At 58.2% G+C, this 18,697-nt stretch overlaps 2 protein-coding genes across 2 annotated transcripts in view; one reads left to right on the top strand and one right to left on the bottom strand.

Annotated features, from left to right (window-relative positions):
• PIK3R3 (phosphoinositide-3-kinase regulatory subunit 3) overlaps positions 1-5,333 on the bottom strand; it is a 77,274-nt gene extending 71,941 nt beyond the window's left edge. Inside the window, exons 1-2 of the mRNA XM_021528703.3 lie at positions 5,146-5,333; positions 3,932-4,567 (exon numbers count right to left, since the gene is read on the bottom strand). Of these exons, the coding sequence (XP_021384378.1) occupies positions 3,932-4,247 (316 nt within the window). The 5' untranslated portion in view covers positions 4,248-4,567; positions 5,146-5,333. The remainder of the gene's footprint in view (positions 1-3,931; positions 4,568-5,145) is intronic.
• A 5,679-nt stretch (positions 5,334-11,012) lies between these two features.
• On the top strand, positions 11,013-14,878 carry TSPAN1 (tetraspanin 1). Its single transcript, XM_077785362.1, has 7 exons — positions 11,013-11,071; positions 12,055-12,261; positions 12,652-12,726; positions 13,423-13,521; positions 13,870-14,013; positions 14,492-14,575; positions 14,780-14,878. Exons 1-7 carry the CDS (start codon positions 11,015-11,017, stop codon positions 14,831-14,833), a joined length of 720 nt encoding a protein of 239 aa, XP_077641488.1. The 5' UTR covers positions 11,013-11,014; the 3' UTR covers positions 14,834-14,878.
• Positions 14,879-18,697: the final 3,819 nt, after the last annotated feature.

Genomic DNA, 18,697 nt, shown 5'->3' with positions numbered 1-18,697 from the left:
AGGAATTCCACGTTCCTCAGCTGCCCCAGGACAGGATCAAGCTGCTGCTTTGGCACAGCCACAACCAACACTTTGGCTCATGCATGTCTAATTTGGGAGCACTTCTCCCCTTTATTTTATCCTCTTTTTGCAATAAGAGTCGCCGTTGGGGGCTCAGCTGCTTGCTGAGACGCAAAGACCTGCTCAGGAATGTGCCCTGCTTGTGGGCAGCATCCAGTCCTGGGCATGGAGATCTTCAAAGACAAAACCTCTGTTCCCACCCCTCTCATCACCCACAGCCCACGGTGACAGAGGCAGGAGCTGGGAACCCAGACCCATGCCCACCACAGACACTTCTCACTGCAGCTCTCACTGCTCAGGTTCTCTGGTGTGCACAGCAGGATTGAGAACAGGCCCAGGAGGACCCAGCCTGCCCCTGGCTGGTGCAGACCTCCCTCAGCCCCTAAAACCCCTTCAGCAATCAGGGCTCAGCACAAACCCCCATGTGCTGCTCATCCTGGGTTTTAGACCAAGGACATCTCACTGCAGATCATGGCAAAGAGGAGCAAAGCCCTTGGCAGGCAGGAGAGCAGCTGTCCTTACCCCAGGGCATGTTGTATCCATCCATCCATCCATCCATCCATCCATCCATCCATCCATCCATCCCTCTTTATCACCCCAGCCGATAAACCCCTCCTGTGGGGGTTAAACCCAATGGACACCTTGGCAGGTCAGTGCTGGGATTTCTCTCTGCTCTCTCTTTAGTGGCATTGAGAACCCCAGAACAGCAAGGGGCAGGGGCTGGCAGGGGCTGCCACAGGCTGCAGCACACCAGGGCCATGTGCGACTGCTGCAGCATGAACAATGCGTGGAAAGGCCAAAATGAATATGAGAGGGACTTCAGGCAGGGCCATGCTGCCTTCAATCTTTCACAAAAAACACAACCTGGCTGCAACAGGTCGATCCAGGCTCTGATCCTCACCGTGGTGATGCCCTGGTGCTCCCTGGAGAACAGATAATGATGCAAACCTGCCACTCATGGGTGGCTGATCCAGTCCCCAGGCATGGCCACAACCCCCAGCCACAGCAAGGGGTCCCCTCTGCCACCCAGTGGGGGTGTGTTGGTGCCTTGGGTGGGAACAGGGAAGATTTCAGGGTTAAAAGCAAAGTGCATGGTTGGAAGCTCATGCAAAAATGTTCCCACTGCATGAGTGGTTTTATAATAAAGGAAACTGGGCTTTTCCTCTGAATCAATGGCTTGGGGAAAAGGTGGTAATTGCAAAAAAAATAACTTTCTCCTGGCTGGGAATGGCAGGAATGGCCCAAAGCTGTGCCAGGCTGGATCCCAGCATCTTGATGCGCCACTCAATGCCAGCCCTGGGGGAAGTGGAGGTGATGCCTTGTGACAGTGGTGCTGCCCAGGACAAGTCGGGGGCAAAACAGCCAGCAAGATCCCCTGGGACTCAGATCTGCTGCAGAGCCATTTTTGGGATGTTATTTAATTAAAAGAAGGACCATTCCTCCCTGCAGAGCCAGCCCTGGCTCGAAGGCATGGCTGGGACATGCAGTATCTCTCATTCCTCCATGGTCTGAGCCAGCTCAGGGTCCCTGAGTGGCACCAGGGCTCGGTGGGAACTGAGGCACTTGGGGGTGGGGGGAATGGGGTACACTGCTGTCGCAGAAATATAAATTTGTGTGATTTTTTTTTGCCGGAAATACACCCCTCAAACCTCCATCTGGAAATGGAATCAGTTTGGGAAGAATAAAATAAAAAAAAAATACAAAAACCAAAACCAAACCCACCAAACCAAAAAAAAACACAAACTAAAAAATCCCAAACCAAAACAAGAGTACCTTCTCTTTCCAGAGGATCTTGGAGATTTTTACTCTAAGGGGAAGCCTGTGATCTGGGAGGTTTGCGTTTAAACTGACACAAAATGGCACACAGTGCTCCTGTGCTGCAGAAAGACGTGGTTGTGGGACAAAACGTGCCCTAGTGAGGTGCCTGCACACCCTGGCGTGGCCCCAGGAAAGGCACCCCAGGGAGGGGCACCCCATGGCACAGCACTGGGAAGGCAGCCCCCAGTGTCCCCCTGGACACCTGGCCTCGGCCAGAGCACGTCCTGCAGATGGCAGTGCCCTTCCCACCTACCCCAAAACCTGGCTTTAGGGCTTTTTTCCCCACTAAAAATTATGGATTTTACATTTTAAAAATGTTGTTATGCTTTCACCTGAGTGCATGCAGGGCTGGGGTGCCTACACCGAGACCTTCCTCATGACTCTCCGGCCAGGACACACTTCCTGCTGCGGACATTCCTCGATTTGCAGGGAATCTCCACATCCCCAGCACCTGTGGGCAGGGGTCCCTGGGCACATCTCTCCAGGAGAGGAGCCTGTGGCACCCCCTGTGTGAGCAACAAGAAGGTGGCTTCGCCTTCCCTGGTGAGCAGGGCTGGAGAGCCCTGGGGTCTGCTCCTGTCTGCCCCAAAATCTCCACACAGCTCTGAGTTTTCCAGAGCTCTGCTGCTGAACACTCAGAGGGTTCACCGCTGAGCTGGACTGGGCAGGGGGCTCAAACCCCTCGTCTGGCAGGATAAACACCCCCAAAAAGCGGCCTCCACCCTCCTGCAAATCCAGCACGTAGCTGCACACGGAGCCTCACCAGTGCTGCTGGGACTGCGGCTGCCTTGGCGCACTGGTCGGGGAGGAGCACCTGCATTTTGGTGAGGGGAGGTGTGGGGGGGCCCAGCGTCCTTCCCAAGTGGTTGTGGGGCTGCAGGTCAGGAACTGCACAGCAACCCCACACGTGTTCATGGACGGTGCCATGCTCAGCCCAGGAGCCAGGTGGTCCCCACCTCAGAGCACGGTGACAAGGGGGTCCTGAACCGTATTTTGGAGGGAGACAGACTCCTCATCAGAGTGCCCCTCTGAACCCTGACCAAGCACAGGGGCTGCTCCTTTGGTTACCACACTGGTCCCAAACTGGGCCAGGAGGGTGTCTGAGGTGCCAGACCAGCAGCTGGGCAGGTTTTCCTGCCAGGGCAGTGCTGCTCTGCCAGCCCCAGGCCAGCACTGACAGCCATTTCTGCTCCATACATCCCAAGCAGGAGAGCACCGTGGCTTTGACTGGGGTCACTGGGATGTGCTTGGCTGGAATGAGGGGGGATTCTTACTTTGGTTTTATTTTTTTTTAGCTTGTGTACACGGTGCAACTGCTGTGAAATCCTTCCTGGCCCCCAGTGCACTTGGCCACGGTGAGTGGCGAGGGCAGAGCTGCTGCACGAGCTCAGCAGATACAGGCAGAGAAATGGGCACAGGCCCCTGTGCCAGGAAGGGTCCTGCCAAGTGTCTCCCCAGGGCTCTGCTGCAGCCCCCAGGGACAGAGGAGCCCCCCAGGGACTGACCACACCGCTTGCCAGGATTGTCCCCTGTCCCAGCTTGCACAAAGTGACAGTGAGGCTGGGAGCTGGCCGAGGGCCAGCACTCACCCGGGCACTGAGAGCAGCCTGAATCAGGTGCCGCAGTGGTGGGGAGAGGAGCAGGTGGAGAAAAGGTCCCTGGGGACCACCATGGGGCTTTCTGCTCCTCTCTGAGGAGCCAAAGAGGCCTTGCATCTTCTGCTGTGCTCTCAGGGATGTGGATCTCCTTGGACACCCCGTGCCAGCACGGCAGCCAGCCTGGGATGCTGGTGAGGAGCAATCCCTGCAGCATGTTTGGCCGGGGGGTAGCGACACTCTGGGCATCCCCTGCCCCTCCTGAGGCTGCCTCGATGCACCAGGGCAGATAATTCCCAGAACAACTTCTTTTTCTGGGGCTGGATCCCCGTCCCGAGCGTGGTTTCCCACTAAGCCACCTCAGCTGCAAGCGCCCACCCCGGCTCCACACCACCCTCACCATCTTGCGGGGGACACCCACCCGTGGGCTCCCACCTTCCTGCTCCCCTCGCACTCACCCCAGGGCGTGGGGGTCCCAGCGGGTGGCAGGGGCAGGGGCCGTGGCCTGGCCTTGGTGGCGGCGGCGGCGATGCGGGTGGGACCCAGGTACTCCACGTAGGTGCCGGGGAAGTCTCCGCGCTCCTTGGTGCGCTCGTTGACGCCGTGCAGCCACCCCTGGGGGTTGCGCTCGTCCCCGTCCTTGTAGTTGGGGCTGCCGAGCAGCCCGGCCCTGCTGACCGTCAGCACATCCCCGGGGCACAGCGCCAGGTCCTCCTCCCGGTCCTTCTGGTACTCGTAGAGAGCCCGGTACTGCAGCCCGTCCGAGGAGGCCATGGCGGCGTGGCCTGGGCACCCGCCCGGCCGGGCACTGGGGCACTGTGGGCTCGGAGCGCTCCCTTCCCCGCACACACGCGCTGAATTTCCCTCAGTGTCGGCAAATCTGCGAGATGGAGAGCGGCTGCTGACCCTCCAACCCCAGAATTGCTCTGGAGCCACACCAGCGCCTGGGACTCGCTGGCTCGGGTGTGGGTAAGGAGCTGTTTCTTCACCGGGGCAAACGGAGGGGAGCGAATGATGCTGTTGGGGGTAGAGGGGGCAATGGTGGGTCCTCGTTAGCCTGGCTTCATCCGCACCGTGCTGGGGACATCCCTCCCCTGCCGGAGAGAAAGGCAGCGCGTTAGTGACCAAACCTCCGCCTTGACCCCAGCGCCGTGCCCGTCCCCATCCCAAATTCCCGGCACCAGGGAGAGCCCAGCGGCTCGCTCGGCTCCTGCCTCCCGGGGAGCTCCCGCCAGCCGGGCTCGGCCACTGCACGCAAGGAAAGTACCGGCAAGAGTCTGGAAAGTAGGGCAAGAGATCACGCCACGGGTTTTTAAAATAGACATATGTGCTGAGAAACCTCCTGCCGCACGCAGCTCCCCTCCGGCAGCTCCAGGCTGGCACTGCTGCACGGAGCTGGCAAATGAAGATGTAGGTTTTTCATATGGGTTTGCTTTTGGCTTTTTTTTTTCCTTTTTTTTTTATTTTTTATTTTTTTTTTGGTTCATCTTTATATATTCCTCCAAGAGTGACATCATCGTTAGGGGGAAAGACTGCTGCTGCCGACCCACTGTCCCCCAGCTTCCAGCAGGACCCCGTGGAAGAGGGATGGAGGGATGCTGAGCAGCAGCCGTCTGTCTGTCCAGCCATCCACCCGCCTCCCAGAGCCCTCCCGCCGCCCCTCCAGCCTTACCGGGCGCGGTGGCTCCGCGGGCGGAGCGGCGAACGGGAGCGGAGCGGAGCCGGCTCCCGGCCCCGCCGAGCCGCGCTCCGGCGGTGATGTCAGCGTCCCTCCTCCTCCTCCTCCTCCTCCTCCCGCTCGGTAGCCGGGCGGCCCCCCCCGCCGCAGCGCGTCGGGGGGCGGGGGGCACCCGGCTACCGAGCGGGAGGAGGGAGAATTGTAGGAGTAGGTGGATGACTTCATTCCCAGATGCAGCATCTCTGCTCCCAAATTGCATCCTCTGGAGGATGGAGATCTTCCATCTGTGGGTCTCCATCCATCCTTAGAGGTGCTAAAGCACAGGAGAGGACCAGCACCCCATGGACACCCCCCTTATGCCAGCCAGCTCTCCCTGTGCACCCGCACAGAATCTCATCCCTTAACCAGGCTGAAAAACACGCACAGGACAGGCAGGAGATGTCATGGAGAATCCCAGCTCAGGGATGCTCTGGTTCCTCGCTCTTGTCCTGAGCTTAGACAAGCTACCCCAGTATTTGTCTGTCTGTGAGGCACAGGGAGGTGGATGTGATGCTCCCAAAGGCTTGCTTTGGTTGTTGGTTTTGTTGTTGTTTTTTTTTTCCTAAATCCTTGCTTCTCATGCTGACTTCTCTGAAATGGTCGTGGCTCCTTGTCTTTGCTGCAGGTTGGACATCCTAAAAATAGATGGTACCTAAAACACGGGCTCTGGGAAGTGCATGCTGGCTGAATCCAAGCCACTGCAGGCAGCAGTGCAGGGGTGGCATGAAGTCCAAGGAAGAATACCAGGTTCTGGGAAAACTGAGGAAACAGACACAGAGGTCAGCAGAGCAGTGCAGGAGATGCATGACCCTTCTCATCCATAATTTCAGCAACCCCCCCTCCCTTCCCTGTAGTGCATGGCCTGATGGTGCAGGGCAGCAGCATCCTGGGGGATTCCTCCTCAACTGCACTTCCTTGTGCAGCACACAGCCCCTATTGCCCCACTCTCCAGCTGGATCCAGCCCAGCTGCTGGTCCTTAGGGATTAAAGGAGAATTTTCTCTCCCTCATCCCATTTCTACTGGCACTATGCTGCTGTCATTGCTGGTGGGACAGGGTCAGAGTCGGCTGCGAACAGCCAGGTGCTGCCCTCCCCACAGTCATGTTTCCCCAGTCATGTTCCCTGTGCCCCACCAGGGGTGAAGAGGTTTTGCTGAGTCTCTGAAGCCCTGCCTGGTCTCCCCAGCGTGTCCCACAGGGCTGTGAAGTCAGCCAGGCTGAGCACAGCACCAGTGCTTGGGAGCTGCCCGGGGAAAGGCAAGGAGGTGTTTCCCTCCTGGGACAGGGCTGGAGCTGGGGGGGCTGGCGGGTACATCACCCTCCTGTGGCATCACCCCTCCTGTCCCAGGATCAACCCAATATACAGGCCAGGAATCAATGCAGTCCTGCAGCACAGGGGCAGGGGAACAACCTGGCATGACACCCCTCATCTGCCCTTCCCAGGATGCTGAGTGGATCCCTTCTGCCCAGTGCAGGTATCTTTCCCTCCTGATGCACTCTTGAGGTCCCCAGACACAAAGGCACCATTTCCTGCTGGAGCCAAGTTCCACTGACCCCAGTCCTGCAAAACTTGGGTGGGGCTGAGCATCACCCCAGCTCTCACTGGTTGGGTGCTGTCTCAAGAACCCCTCCCAGAGCACCTCTTACACCCCATTCCAGCTGCACTGCATGAGGATCATTCCCAAAACTCTGCACCTCGGGCTGCCCCTCACCCTGTGCCACCCCTACCTGGTTAATTTAAACCCCCACACCACTCCAGCCCAGAGTTTGGCACATCCCCCAGGGTGGGCAGAGGGCCCTCAGGAAGCACCCTGTGAAGGCTGCAAGAGTGCTCCAGGCCTTTGCTGCTATTGATTGAGCCAGAGGAGCTGCTTGTCAGGCCCTGATTAATCCACCCTCGCTGGATTAATGAGCAGCACTCATGGCAATGAGAGCTTTGCCGTGACTTGCTTGGCCTTGGCTGTTCTGTGGAGAAGCAGGAGGAGCTCCCCTTGCTCCCTGTACCCCACAGCTCCCTTCAGGCTGCTCCTTGCTCCCTGTCTGGGCAGCCCAGCATGGCTCTGTGGGGAGGAGAGCGATGTCTCCTCACTGAGCTGCCCGTGCCCTTCTGCAGCTTCTCTCCTCCCCTGGCTGGAGGGATAACCCTTGGTGGGAGCATGTCCAGGGAATGCTCAGCATCCACCCTGCCTGCCTATCCTGGCCTTTCCAAAGTGACAGGGGTCCCACTGCTCCCCTCTTTGCTTTTGGGGGCTGCCATGCTCGTGTCCAGGGAAGTTGGCCACATGGCTGTGAATAAATAGAGCAGAAATAGGGCTGTTAACATGCCCGGCTGGAGAAAGTGAGGCTGCAGAACTGGGCTGAGCCCTTTCCAGCCAGAAAAAAACATAGGGAAAAGGTTTTGCATTTCCTTTGACGTTTCAGAGTTGACTTTTTTGGTACCACCACTGTTTCCTCAATTCGGAATGGGCCTTTATTTGCTTTCTCTTCAGGAACAGGAAAACTTCCTGTCTCTTGGTTTTCTTCTTGAGTGCCCAGCTTTGAGCTCTGGCTTCTGTGGATTTTGGTTTAGGGAGAGCCAAGTGCCTCTTCAAACAACTTCCCAGTGGGGCATCCTTGGACAACTCTTCCCACTTGCTCCCACAGCCAAGCCCTGCCACCACCACCAAACTGCCTGCCGGGCTGGGGCTACCCGAGCCTGGGGAGGGAGAGGCTGGAGAAAACCCAGGGACATAAGGAAAGACTGGAGGTGCTGTTGGGGCTCTCTCCTGCCTCTCTGCAGGGCTGGAGCTTCCCAGCAAGGCAGATGCCAGGAGCTGCTGGAGGGGATGCTGGCAGGACACCAGCGTGGCACGGGGACACAGGGCACCTCAATGCCACCTCTCCGGGCCGCGGGCACAGCACACCCCATGAGCAGAGCTGGGCCAAGTCCCACAGCAGACCCGGGGAGAAAGCTCCAGCCCCTCCCAGCCGCCGCGTCCCGCAGCAGCCCCGGGGCGGCGGCGCCGGGCACGGAGCGGTCCCGGTGCGACCGCGGCGCATCCCCGAGCCCGCCCGGCTCGGCCGCCCTCGGTAATTAACGCAAGAGGGACCTGCCGGCCTGGACACGCGTGAGGAGCAGGGAAATGGGATCGGAGGGGCGGGCAGGCAGCGGCAGGGCAGGCTCGGGGCTGGCACGGGGGAAGCCCAGCCCGGTACCAAGGAGGGACGCTGCCACCGAGCCCCTCGTTGGCTGCGTTATTAGCACACAGCTGGGACAGCACCGCGATGAACAGCGGCTGCGGGAGCACAGGGACACAGCCTCCCCCGAGGGACACACACAGGGCGAGGCACTGCTGGGACACACTGGCAGTCCCCCTTATCACCCCTGGGTTTACACCCCGGGACACACACGGCAGCACAAGATGGGGCAGCTCCTGCTCTTGGGACTCAAGTCGTGGTTTCGCACATAGCCACAGAAATGAGGATTCCCCCGGAAGCGGGAGCTGCAGCCACAGGGAAATCAATGTGGTCTCACTGCCTGGTCCCCCCCAAGGTGGGGGAATTGGGATTTCCCCAGCTCTCCAGCCAAAATGCTTTGACTCCTTTTGAAGCTAAGAACTGAAATATTTCAAGACATCAAAAACTTTTGGCTGATGCAGATATTTATTTCTCTGCATCAGGAGGTGGGAAGTGATGAATTCAGCACAAATCAGCAACATTCAGTAACTTCCATCTGCAAACCCAAAGTCGGGCTCACTGCTGGCACATTGCAGTGTGTCCATCCATCCTGACTGTCCAGGTGTCTGGGTGCTGGACAGACAGCTGGGTAGATGCTGCCAGCCCACCACAGACACGTGAAAGCTCTTTGCAAGTGACTCACCTGGCTGAGGATATCCCAAAATCCTGTCAGTCACAGACTTGGCTGGTCTCCATGGCTGGTGATGCCTTCGGCTTCTTACCCAGTGCTTTACCAGGAGGGAAACTGAGGCCACTTCTCAGCTCTCAGGGAGCTTTGCTGCCCCTGCCCTGGTGAGAGGCACCCCCATGCTCCAGGGAAGGGGATGCTGAGGATCCAGCTGGCCTGTGGGAGAGGATGGGGACACTTGGGAGATGGCGTGGCCTTGCTGGGCAGCAGGGACATGAGAATGTCACTGGACTTGTCCTTCTGTGGTCAGGTCAGGCCTTCCCAGAAAACCAGAAAATCCAGCCCTGGCTCCCTCGTGGGGCTCAGGTGGGGGATGCTGGGGAGCAGCTGAACCCCAGGCTGTGGCACCAGGTGCTGGAGGAGGTGAGGGGAACAGTCCATACCTTGTCCTCATTTTTTCCCATGTGGCTGGCAATGATTGGGAAGGAGACCAAGTACTCATGTATTTGCCAAAAATTATTTTTGGGGTAGGGGATTGTGTACAGCAAACAGGGCCAGGCTGGGATGGGGCAACTTTTGGCAGGGGGCAGTATGAGAGGGGGTTTAGGAGCAGCTGTCTCCCCTTGGGACAGGAATGAAGGCTTGGCCCCGACTCTGAGCAGCTTCCTGACAACTGAGGGCTGCAGAAAAGGGCTGAGGCTACAGGCAGTGAGGGGGTGAGGGCTACAGCCCCCAGCTGCAGCACGGGTTGTGTTCATACCCAGGGTGCCTGGGAGGGTCAAAGGCTTCCCCCAAATACCACTGCAATTCAGCTGGAGCCAATGGGGCTGACTTCATCCTGATGAAATGTATCATTACAGCCAGGAAGGGAATGTGCTGTGGGGTTTTGGGGGAGCTGGGTGTGGGGTGGAGTGTGCTGGGCACACAGAGCCTGGTTTCCTGCAGGATGAGGTCTCCCCTGCCTCCTGCATCGCTCTGTGGTTTGATGACAAGTTGAAGGAACACACTGTGGGTGCTGGTGATGGAACCAGCACAAGCTCCTGCCCCAGAGGAGCCCTTGGATGGGCAAAGACCACTGCCAGGGTCAGGCCTGGGGAAGCAGCATCTCCCCCTCTGTGTGGTGTGGCTCTTGCAGTCCTCCTCTGTGGGAAACCAGCCCTGTTTCAAAGCGTCTTTCCAAAGAAAATCACTTTTGGCAGCCCTTAGGCAATGGCAGGTCTCCGCTGACTGCTCCAGTGCTGGCATCTGTCATGGCTGTCACTGTCCTCTCCCGCCGTCACCCTGTTGTGTCCCCGCCAGCAAAAATCCACTTCCCTGAGCAGCACTTGGGGAGGCCTGTGCAGCTTTAGCTTTTCCTTTGCAAACCGTGCGGCCGGTCCCCAGCGCCCTCCTTCGCCAGCTTCTCTTTTGGCCCAGGACATTGGAAATTTGGGGTTTGGAGAGATCCCTGCCAGAGTGGTGCCGAGAAGGGGCAGCAGCAGGTGACCCACAGAATCAGCCTGCGAAGATGGGGACCGCAGCCTTGGCTGGCACGGGAGGCCGGGGGCTGTGAGTGCTGGCGGTGCCACAGCTGAGCGCCCCGAGCGGAGGAGGGCGGCGGGGTGGGACCCGCGGGGCTGCGGGCTCCGGCACGGGCTGGCCCGGTGTCCCACGGCAGCAGGGACACGGGAGCCGGGAGCTGCCAGCAGCAGAGGGCAGCCGGGCTCCGGGCTCCCGCGGCACCGGGGCGGCCCCGGCGGGGGCGGCCCCGGGCGCGCCCGGTTAAAAGGCGGCACGGGCGGCGCGGTGGAGGCACAGCGAGCTGGGGCAGGACGGGACCGGGCGCTGGGATCTGCTCTCCCTTCAGGTAAGTTGGGTCTGTCCCTCCCCGCCCGTGCGGACCCCCTGGTCTCCCCTGGAGGGGCGCTGGGATCTCGGGGCGGCAGCAGCTGTGCTGGGTGGGGGCTCCCCCGTAACCTCTCTGCTCTCCCCAGGTGCAAAGATGGGGTGCTTCACCTTTATCAAGGTCATGATGATCCTCTTCAACCTGGCCATCTTTGTAAGTGTGTGCCTCAATGCCACCTGGGGCTGGGGTCTGTGGGAGGGGGTCCCGGGGAGCCCCCGGAGCCGGGTGTGGGGTGGGTCTGGCTGCGCTCTCCTGCCCCTCCGCACTCCTTTCTGTGGGCAGTGGCGTGGACAGTGTGGGGAGGTGGGACTTGCCAGGCCCAGAGGGCTGTGCCGTGCTCTGGGGACAGTGGCTGTTGCATCAGCTGCCCCTGTCCCTGGCTGTGCTGAGGCTCCAGAACAGTGGGTTTGCTGCGTCCCTGCCCGGGGGCTCTGCCTCTCTAGGGAAGCAGACCCTGTGTGTGGCTGTGGCTTTGGGGTTCCTGGATGTCGGGAATTTGGAGCACATGCAGGCTCTACTCCCGCCCAGGGCAAAGGGAGTAGAGCTGGCAGGAGCTGCCCTGGCTCTGCAGGAGCCACCTGGAGAGGGGTATGGTAGGATACAGCCTTGGGTGCAGCCTCCCGGCTCGCTCTGCTGAAACACTCTCTTTGTAAAGCTCCTGCCAGGATTTGAGTGTGGTGGGGAAGGTCGAGTGGGCAGAGAGGAGGGCTGGCACAGACTGCAGGTGGCCCAGAGTTGACCTTGACCAGGAGTACATGACGGTCTGGGGTCAGGGGCTGCTCAGCTCCTCTGGGTGGGCAGGCAGTTGCCCTGTATGGAGGAACTTGTGGCAGTGCCTGGACTGGGATCGTGGGGAGGCTGGTGGCGCTGCTGGCTTGGTTGCTCCACTGCTGGCACTTAAACCACTTGGGCTGGGGAGGGGGGCAGCTGTGACACTGCCCAGGGGATGTGCTGCTGGTGGGGTGTGTTTCAGGGTACTGTCCTGTCCGGCAGTGCCCCGAGGTGCCCACAGTGCCACAAAGTCTTGCTTTGGTGTGGTAGAAAGCTGTCAAGGGGAGAAACACCTATACCAGGACCTTGCCTGAATATCAAATCTCGTGCCTACCTGGAAGCTGACATTGCCTTTCTCCTCCCAGCTCAGTGGCGGGACCCTCCTGGGAGTTGGCATCTGGGTCAAAGTGGACGGAGAGTCATTCCTGAAAATATTTGGGACGCTCTCCTCTAGCATCCTCCAGGTTGTGAATGTGGCTTATCTCCTCATCGTCATTGGTGCCATCCTGCTGGTGATCGGCTTCCTTGGGTGCTACGGTGCCCAGAAGGAGAGCAAATGTCTCCTGATGATGGTATGAACCTGTCTGACCTCCTTATCAAGCCTCATTTGAGCTGGGTCTGTAGTGGGAGAGACCTAATGGGCAGATTGTGGAGATGATCTCTGTGGATGTTTCCATGTGGTGGCAGTCTGGGTGGCCCTTGGAAAAGCAGTGCTGGACTCAGTCTGCCCCAGAAAGGGTGAGAGGAGGCAGGAGGGCGTGATGAGTTGGGGTCTCGCTCTTGGAGCTCAGCCCTGTGCAGGTGGAGGGCTGGAGGACCCCAAGGTTGTGCTGCTCCTGCCCAGGAGCAGAGTTGAAGGCAGAGAGGCAGGAGGGCTGGAGCCCTGCAGAAGCAGATGAGCTCCAGGGACCCCTGAGCATTCTGCCTGTCAGTTTGACCTCTCTCCCCTTGCTCTGTCCTAGTTCTTCTCAGTGGTGCTGATCATCTTCATTGCTGAAGTTGCTGCTGCCGTGGTGGCTCTGATCTTCACAGGTCTTGTGAGTGCAGTACCTGAGTCTTGTGTTGGGCTGGTCTGGGACATGTCCTGCCCCTTGGGAAAACAGGAGACGTGGGCTGGCAACGCTGCCCATGGGTGTGGCTGCTGTGTTGTGGTCAGTGCTGCAGGAGGAAGAGATGTTGGTCACTGCTGCCACCAGCTATGTGGGCAGGCTGGAGTAGCCTGAGGGTGGTGGGAACAGGGGATCCTGTTATGTCATAACCCTCATATTTTTAGGAGAAGTTTTGCCCGCTTCTTTCTGTCAAGCCCCTCAGTCCCTAATCAGCTTAAGCTTGACACCTCCACCTCTGAGGGTAGGAGCCACTGCTTGAGGAAGTTCCTATTGCCTCATGCTGAGCAAACTCACCCCATTATTAGGCACCTGAGAAACCACCTGGGGGAGAAAGGCGACTGCCTCATTAGGCACTGGAGAAGTCAACCACAGGGCAAACTCATTCCTGGCTCCCTCACTTAGACCTTATCAGATGACTCTCTGGGCATAAGTGACCTTGTGCCATAAAGCAGTGGTTAGGGGGGAAGGGGAAAACTCTGTGGGTCAAATGGACATGGTGTGACTTCTGGCCATGCTGGGTCTTTTTGGTCTCCTCTCCATAGGCTGAGAGCAGTGTGGCGGTGCTCAGCTCTGTGGTGCTCCCCAGGACCTTCTCTGATGGTATTTTTCTGCCTTTTCTTCCAGGCAGAGACGTTACTGACAGGTCTGGTGACCCCGCTCCTGAAGGAGAAGTATGGGAATGATCCCACATTCTCAGAGATCTGGAATATCACCATGACAGAGGTGTGCTGGGCCCTGTGGGTTGGGATCTTCCCAACATGGGCTTAGGTGGTGCACGTCTGGGTGGGATGGTGAGATGGAAGTGGGGACACATCACAATCCTGGATGTGCTGAGCTGTCAGCACCTCCTCAATTTCCCAGGTTCCTGGGAACTACTTGCCTGGGAGCTAGTGGGGTGAGAGCTGTATGTGGGATCAAAGCCCTGGTCCCAAGGTGACTACTGAGCAGCCCACTGAAGCAGGGCTGAGCTGGGTGACACCCTCCGTGAGCCAGTGGGGCCTGGGTGGTGTTGGAGCCTGGAGGGAGACCTGAAAGATGCTCTTCCCATCCCTTCCTCTCTCTCCCTCTTAGGTTCACTGCTGTGGCCTGAATAATTACACAGACTTCAACAACTCCTACTTTTATGATACATACCACGGCTACCCCGGGCAGTGCTGTGGCATAGGGGCCACCAACCCCTGCAACAGCACGGTGGCTGCAGAAATGGCTGTCAAGGTATGGCTGTGCTGCTGGCTCTTGGCTGCTGGCAGAGCCTGACTTGGGGTGTGCCTGGGCACAGGAGGGAGACCTCTCCTGTAGCTCCAGCCCCAGCTCTGCACGTGGTGGTCCCATGGGCTTTAAGTTCTGGGGGGAGGCTGTGGTGGCCTTGGCTTGGCCCTGGTAGAAACAAATAAAGCTGTTATGTTGTTCTGGTCCTAAAGGGAATAGAGTGGCTTGCCTGGTGCTGGGCATGAACCCAGGCACCACTCTACCTTTTTAGGTGATTTTCTTGCTTTTTCCCTTGCTTTCCTCACTCCCCACCCAATATTTGGTCTGAGAAGTGGCTGAGTTGCTCCTGAAGCCTCAGACCTTCTCCATGGCTGTGTGCTCTGGGTTGGAGAAGCAGTACCTCCCTTTCTGGGGGATGCTGTGCCCTGGCAGTTGGGGTATTGCCACCTCTTGCCATCCTCACCCGTGTGGTTGCCTCGTGCAGGGCTGTTTCAAACAGATCTTGGAAGAAATCAGGACCAATGCAGGAGTGGCGGGCGGCGTGGCAGCCGGCATCGCTGCCCTGGAGGTGAGTCCTGAGCACTGCTGTGCTGCCTCCTCCTTGTGCTGGACCAGCCTGGGGGGCTCAGGGGGCTGGTGCAGCTCCAGGCTACTGAGCCTCCTTCCCTGGGCATGTCCAGCCCTCTCCCCTGGTGTGCTGTGACCCAGACCCCTGTCGGGAAGGGGAGGGAGGCTGTACATTTAAGGCTGATTTGCACCTTGCCCTCCCCAGATTGCCTCCATGGCAGTTTCCATGTACCTGTACTGTCGGCTGGATGAGAAGTGACCCCCTGAGGCAGGAGGATGACCTGCCACCTCCCCATGCCGGGGTGCACCCATGCTGTTCCATGCTCTCAGGGGGACCCCATCCCTCCCTGGGTCTGATGCTCTCCTGTGCACTGTGATTTGTAGCTGTATTTTGATCTACTGAACTGGGATCTGTAGAGTTTGTGTATATTTTTGTACTGATATGGTGTATGGAACCTGTACATAGAGATTTGGGGTGTTTTTTGATTTGGGGGGATTGGGAGAAGCTGCTTGGTCTGTTTGGCTGATGCCAGCAGGAGATATAGCAGCACAGGGGCTGTTCAGGGCTGCTGATCTGGCAATGGCACAGTGATGCCTTGATAAGCCCCTGCAGGTGGGTGCTGTACTGCTCTCACACTGGCCCCACTGTGTCCTCCTGCACCACTTTGAGGTGGTAACTACACCCTCATTGGGGATGTGTCCACTCCTGCACCCCTGCCAGCCCTGGCCTTGTTGCCATGTGGTCCCCTGAAAGAGGGGCTGGCTGGGTGCTGGCTCATCTCTGCCCCTTCCCTGGCATGGAGACAGCCCTGGTGGTCCGTGGCTCTGCAGGGGCTGAGGCTGCCCCATACCTGGTGCCATTTTGTGCCTGAGACCCTCTCCATGCTGTGAAGAAATGCAAATAAATTTTTCATCTTGGATACAAATTATTTTCTAGAGACGATCTTGGTGCTGCCTTTCATAAATACCCTCTGCTGGTGGGGGGGGTGCAGGGTGGGGGCTGCCTCACCTCCCTCCCCCCTTCCCTTCCAGGTCCTTCCAGGCAGCACAGCCCTACCCACAGCCTCCCTGCCCTCCTTGCCTGTGGCTCCTCACCTGTTCAGGTGCCTGACAACAGAGCAGCCCTGTGTTTGTACAACACACAGGGTGTGGGGGGGCACCACCCTTACATCCCCTGCCCTCTGCAACAGCCACTGCTTGCTCACAACACCCAGCCAGGGACTGAGCAGCAGCTTGGCTTGAAAGGCAGGGCTGGCTGGGGGGTTCCTGTGTCCCCATCAGCTGCAGGAGCCTGGAACGGGGTGGTGGAGGGGGATGGAATCCTGCCACCCCCACCAATGAACATCTCCACCCCAGCACTGTCCTGCACTGCCTGGCTCTGATGCATCTGCCCTCCCTCTGTGTGTGGGGATGTGGGATGTATGGGTGGGCTTTGGGGGTTTCCAGGAACCCTCTTTGCCCCTGGCTACTCCTGTTTCTCTTGAGGATACGCTCACTCTGCCTCAGTTTCTCCATTGCAAAAGCACAGCTGGGTGGTGCTCCCAAGGGCTCCTTCACCCTGTTTTTGCCATGGTTGTGGGGCAGGGGTGGTGAAGGACGGGGGTGCTGGCAGGAGGCCAGTGTGCAAACAGCCTCCCCAGCACTGCCTCGCTCTGTGCCTGCTGTGGCACCCCCTTATCAGCTCCTGCCCGGGTACCAGGCTGCACCGAGGCACTGCCGTGGTCTGGCATCTCCCTGGTGCCATCCAGTTCCTGTCACACGGGCAGGAGCAGGCAGGGAACTGTGAGAACAGTTCCCCACACTGGGTTACTTAGCCCTGAGGACATGGCGCTTGGTCCTGCCCCATGGCAAGGTGTGGGAGGAAGCTGCCAGAAAATAGCCTTGTCTTTCCTGGACTGGTGCATAAATGAGTCCCAGTTCTACCATAAACTGGTGTCACCCTATGGGTGTTGTCAGGGCTTTTATGCCTCTTAGAACCCTCCAAGGATGCAGGAGCTGCCAGGAATCCCTTCCTGGAGGTGTTTTGGTGCCCAGGAATCGTTTGGCACAGAGCTGGGCGCACCTGGCCATGTCCTCTCCTGCCCCCTGTTTTTGGGATGCTTTGCAGAGCCGGCTCCTGGCACAGGGGTGAAACTGCTGGCTTCCACCTTTGCAACTCCTCCTAGCCATGGGCTTTCCATGGGTCAGAACAGGCTGTTTCTCTGGCACTGAGTTTTGTAAATAACCCCGCAACCACTGGCTTGGTCCCTCCCCTCCACCTGCTCCGAAAACTTGAAGGACCAGTTTCTCCTCGCAGATGTGGATGTGATTCCTCCCAACTGCTCGTAGCTGCCCTGGCAGCCAAAATCAGAGCAGTGGTGGGTAAAGTGGACTGGCACAGCCTCCCTGTGCTCCCACTGTGCTCCTGCCATCCTCTTCCACTGCCCAAGCACTGCCACAGCCTTTGGGTTCTCCAAGGAGGTCTCATTCCAGCTGCTCCCCCACCAGCCCCATGGCACATCCCAGCCCACCACCCACCCCCACCAGCTCACCAGGCACCTCTGCATCTTATGTCCCTTAGACTTGCCCAGTTCTCACAGACTGGCACTCTGGGCAATCAGAAACTGACAGCACAAGGCCAAACAGTCCCTGAGGATGGCAAACAGAAACTTCCTTATTGGCCCGGAATGGCAGAAGATGGCTTGAGAACCTGGCACATCTGGGTGTGTGCCAAAGTGGGGGTTCTTCTTTTCCACCTGGGATACAGGGTGGGGGAAGGCAGGAGGGCAAAGTTTCCCTGCAGGGACGCTGGGCAAGCAGCCACTGCCGTGATGGGAGCTGCACAGAGAGCCGAATTCCTGGAGATTTGTGAGATGCATTCTCCACCGGCGTCACCTGCCCCGGGGCAAGCAGGCAAAACCCTGTGTGGTGCAGGCACCTGTGCTGGCAGGGAGTGGGCAGTGATCGGTAATTTAGGAAAGGAGCCGCCCCCTCCTTCCTGGGAATTAACATCCATGGGAACAGGTACATGAAAAGAAGGAGGAGCTGCACCTATTTGGGTTTGTGCTGATAAAGAGGGTAATAAGAAGCAAAAGCAAACTCATCCAGCATCAGTTGCCCAAGGAGTGCCTGCTGTGGGGAGTTTCCCCTGCCCGCTGTAAAAGCTGGGACAGGATGTTCCCAGACTGGGGAGAAGAGGATATCCTTGAAGGGTGCAGGCTGGCCCAAGGGAAGTGAGGCAATTCACACTTTCCCTGGCATGGATTGCCTGCTTGACTCCCCATCTCCTCTTCCTCAGAGATAAACCATCCTGAACGCCAGCCTAACCCCAACAGTGCTTCCTAGGCAGCTCCCTGCCCTAATCAGTTTGTCAGGATAACAGAGGAGGCGATGCAAGGGCTATTCAAAAGGCAGCAGGCAGGAGCCGACATTGAACCTGGTGTGTTAATCATTAATGCTGCACCGGGCAGGGCCGGCACAATAACCATCACAGCAATCCTGGATACCCAGTTGAAGATTAATTTGCCACCCACCTTAAATGTGGCACGGGAGGTGGCAGCCCTGTGTTTGCAGGCACAGCAGGGAACAGGGACAGGAATGAGGTCGTACAGGGAAAGGACCTCCCTCAAAGTTGGGAGCAGGGGGAGAAGCCAAGCAGAGCCCCTTCCTGGGAGCAGTTTGGGCACCTTGTCATTTATGACTTTTTATTCATAAATGCTTTTGGCATTTATGACTTTTTATGAGGCAGAGGGTGCTGAAAATTTAGAATCAGTTCCCTGGGATGCAAGTGGCTGGGCACAGCAACACTGACTCCCTCCCACACAGAGAAGGAGATGGGGCCAAGCACAGAGCATCCTTCTAGTGTTGAGATCTGTCCATTCAAGAGGACTGGGTGTGTTATCCCAGAGGATTCTGGTTGGAAGGTGCTTCCCTCCATCTGTGGGGCACAGAGGAACCCATGTGCCATGGGAAGGGTCAGCCTGGACCTTGTCTCCCACATACCAGCCCGTCATCGGAGCACAGGGACTTCCTGCTTCCTTGAAAGAGAGATCTCCAACAAAAAAACTATGATGCATAAAAATAAACACCACCGGAAACTATGCAAAATTCCCCACCCCCCACAAGCTCTGGAAAGGTCAAGTTT

Source organism: Lonchura striata, chromosome 9 (assembly GCF_046129695.1).
Source record: "Lonchura striata isolate bLonStr1 chromosome 9, bLonStr1.mat, whole genome shotgun sequence".
NCBI lineage: Eukaryota > Metazoa > Chordata > Aves > Passeriformes > Estrildidae > Lonchura > Lonchura striata.
The sequence above is the reverse complement of the archived record's forward strand: the minus strand, read 5'-3'. Positions and strand labels throughout refer to the sequence as shown.